General features: G+C 46.6%; 1 protein-coding gene across 1 annotated transcript in view; it reads right to left on the bottom strand.

Annotated features, from left to right (window-relative positions):
* Positions 1 to 1,259, bottom strand: part of ME2 (malic enzyme 2) — a 49,397-nt gene that overhangs the window by 11,249 nt on the left and 36,889 nt on the right. Inside the window, exon 11 of the mRNA XM_045296050.1 lies at positions 1,161 to 1,259. Coding sequence (XP_045151985.1) covers positions 1,161 to 1,259 — 99 coding nt within the window. The remainder of the gene's footprint in view (positions 1 to 1,160) is intronic.

The raw sequence follows: 1,259 nt of genomic DNA, 5'->3' as shown, positions 1-1,259 counted from the left end.
CCTGGAGACGGATAGAGGAGCGATGTCTTGGTTCCTAAGACCATCGGAAATATGTGTTTTCCAATAGTCTTTGGCGACCCCTGTGAAAAGGTTGCTTGACCCCCAACGGGGTCGCGACCCACAGGTTGAGAACTGCTGCTATAGCTGTTTATGGGAATAGAAAGCTAGTCTGTCTCCCTTGGAGCTGCTGGTGGTTTTCAACTGCAGACCATTTGGATCGCAGTCCAACATGTAACCACTGCACCAGTGCTCCACTCACCATGACAACATCACAGGTAAATTATGCTGTCGTACAAAGTAAGACTTCATGCTGGTAAGACAATGCTAAGGAGCCCAGGTGGAACTGTGGGATAAGCACTGGGCTATGAACCACAAAGTTAGAGGATCAAACCCACCCACTGCTTTAAGGGCGAAAGAGGAGGCTTCAGGAAAACTTGTACAAGGGTTGCTTTGAGTCGGAAGAGACGCCATGGCAGTTATGTTTGTTTTTGTTGGGGGCTGGGTGGTGGTGGTGTTAATGTAATGGAAACCCAACTGCACGTCAAAGAAACAAATGGCTCACCACACACATACTAAGCTATAGAAAAGTAGCAGGGGCAAAAGAGTGTAAGACTATCACGATCGCTCTAGCAAAGGACTTGTGTGTCTGAAATGCTAAACTCTGCAGGGCCCTTCGTGGCGTGTCGCCCAGGCTAGGAACAGACTGTCTGCAGTGCCTGACTACCCAAACCCACCAGATTCCGCCTTTGAAAGCCACTGTCTGCCTCTGCCCATGACCTGCCTGACGGAGTCCGTCCAACGTGGCCCTTGCAGGCTTTGAGCACAATAGTCTATCGACCCTCACAGCAAAGCACGATGAACAGCATGGTCTCTAGGCCTCAAAAGTACAGGACACACCCATTCACTGACCTCTCACCAGTCATAAAAAAGCTGTCACGGAAACGCTCTCATTTCCGCTGAAATCTGTCAATTAATTTGCAGTTAATTCTACGTGGCAAAAAAGATGCCCTGGTGGCACAGTGGTTAAGTAATTATGTGCTACCTGAAAGGCCGTTAGCTTTTGTAACCCATGCGTTTGTGTTATGTTTTGTTTACATTGTAGTTATAACCCAAGACATACTTTTAAACAAATAAAATTATTTATCAACAGCTTTACTCACCAATTATAGCTGAAGGCTTTATTATATTTACTGCTTCTTCAAAAGTATTAGGTATGATCTCTGGGGCTGGGTGGGCAAATGGTTCCTGATGGCTATCGA

Source organism: Echinops telfairi, unplaced genomic scaffold (genome assembly GCF_000313985.2).
Source record: "Echinops telfairi isolate 266 unplaced genomic scaffold, ASM31398v2 ScPeMD7_7400;HRSCAF=8409, whole genome shotgun sequence".
NCBI classification, from domain to species: Eukaryota; Metazoa; Chordata; class Mammalia; order Afrosoricida; family Tenrecidae; genus Echinops; species Echinops telfairi.
Note: the sequence above shows the minus strand (reverse complement) of the source record. Positions and strands in the feature narration are given on the sequence as shown.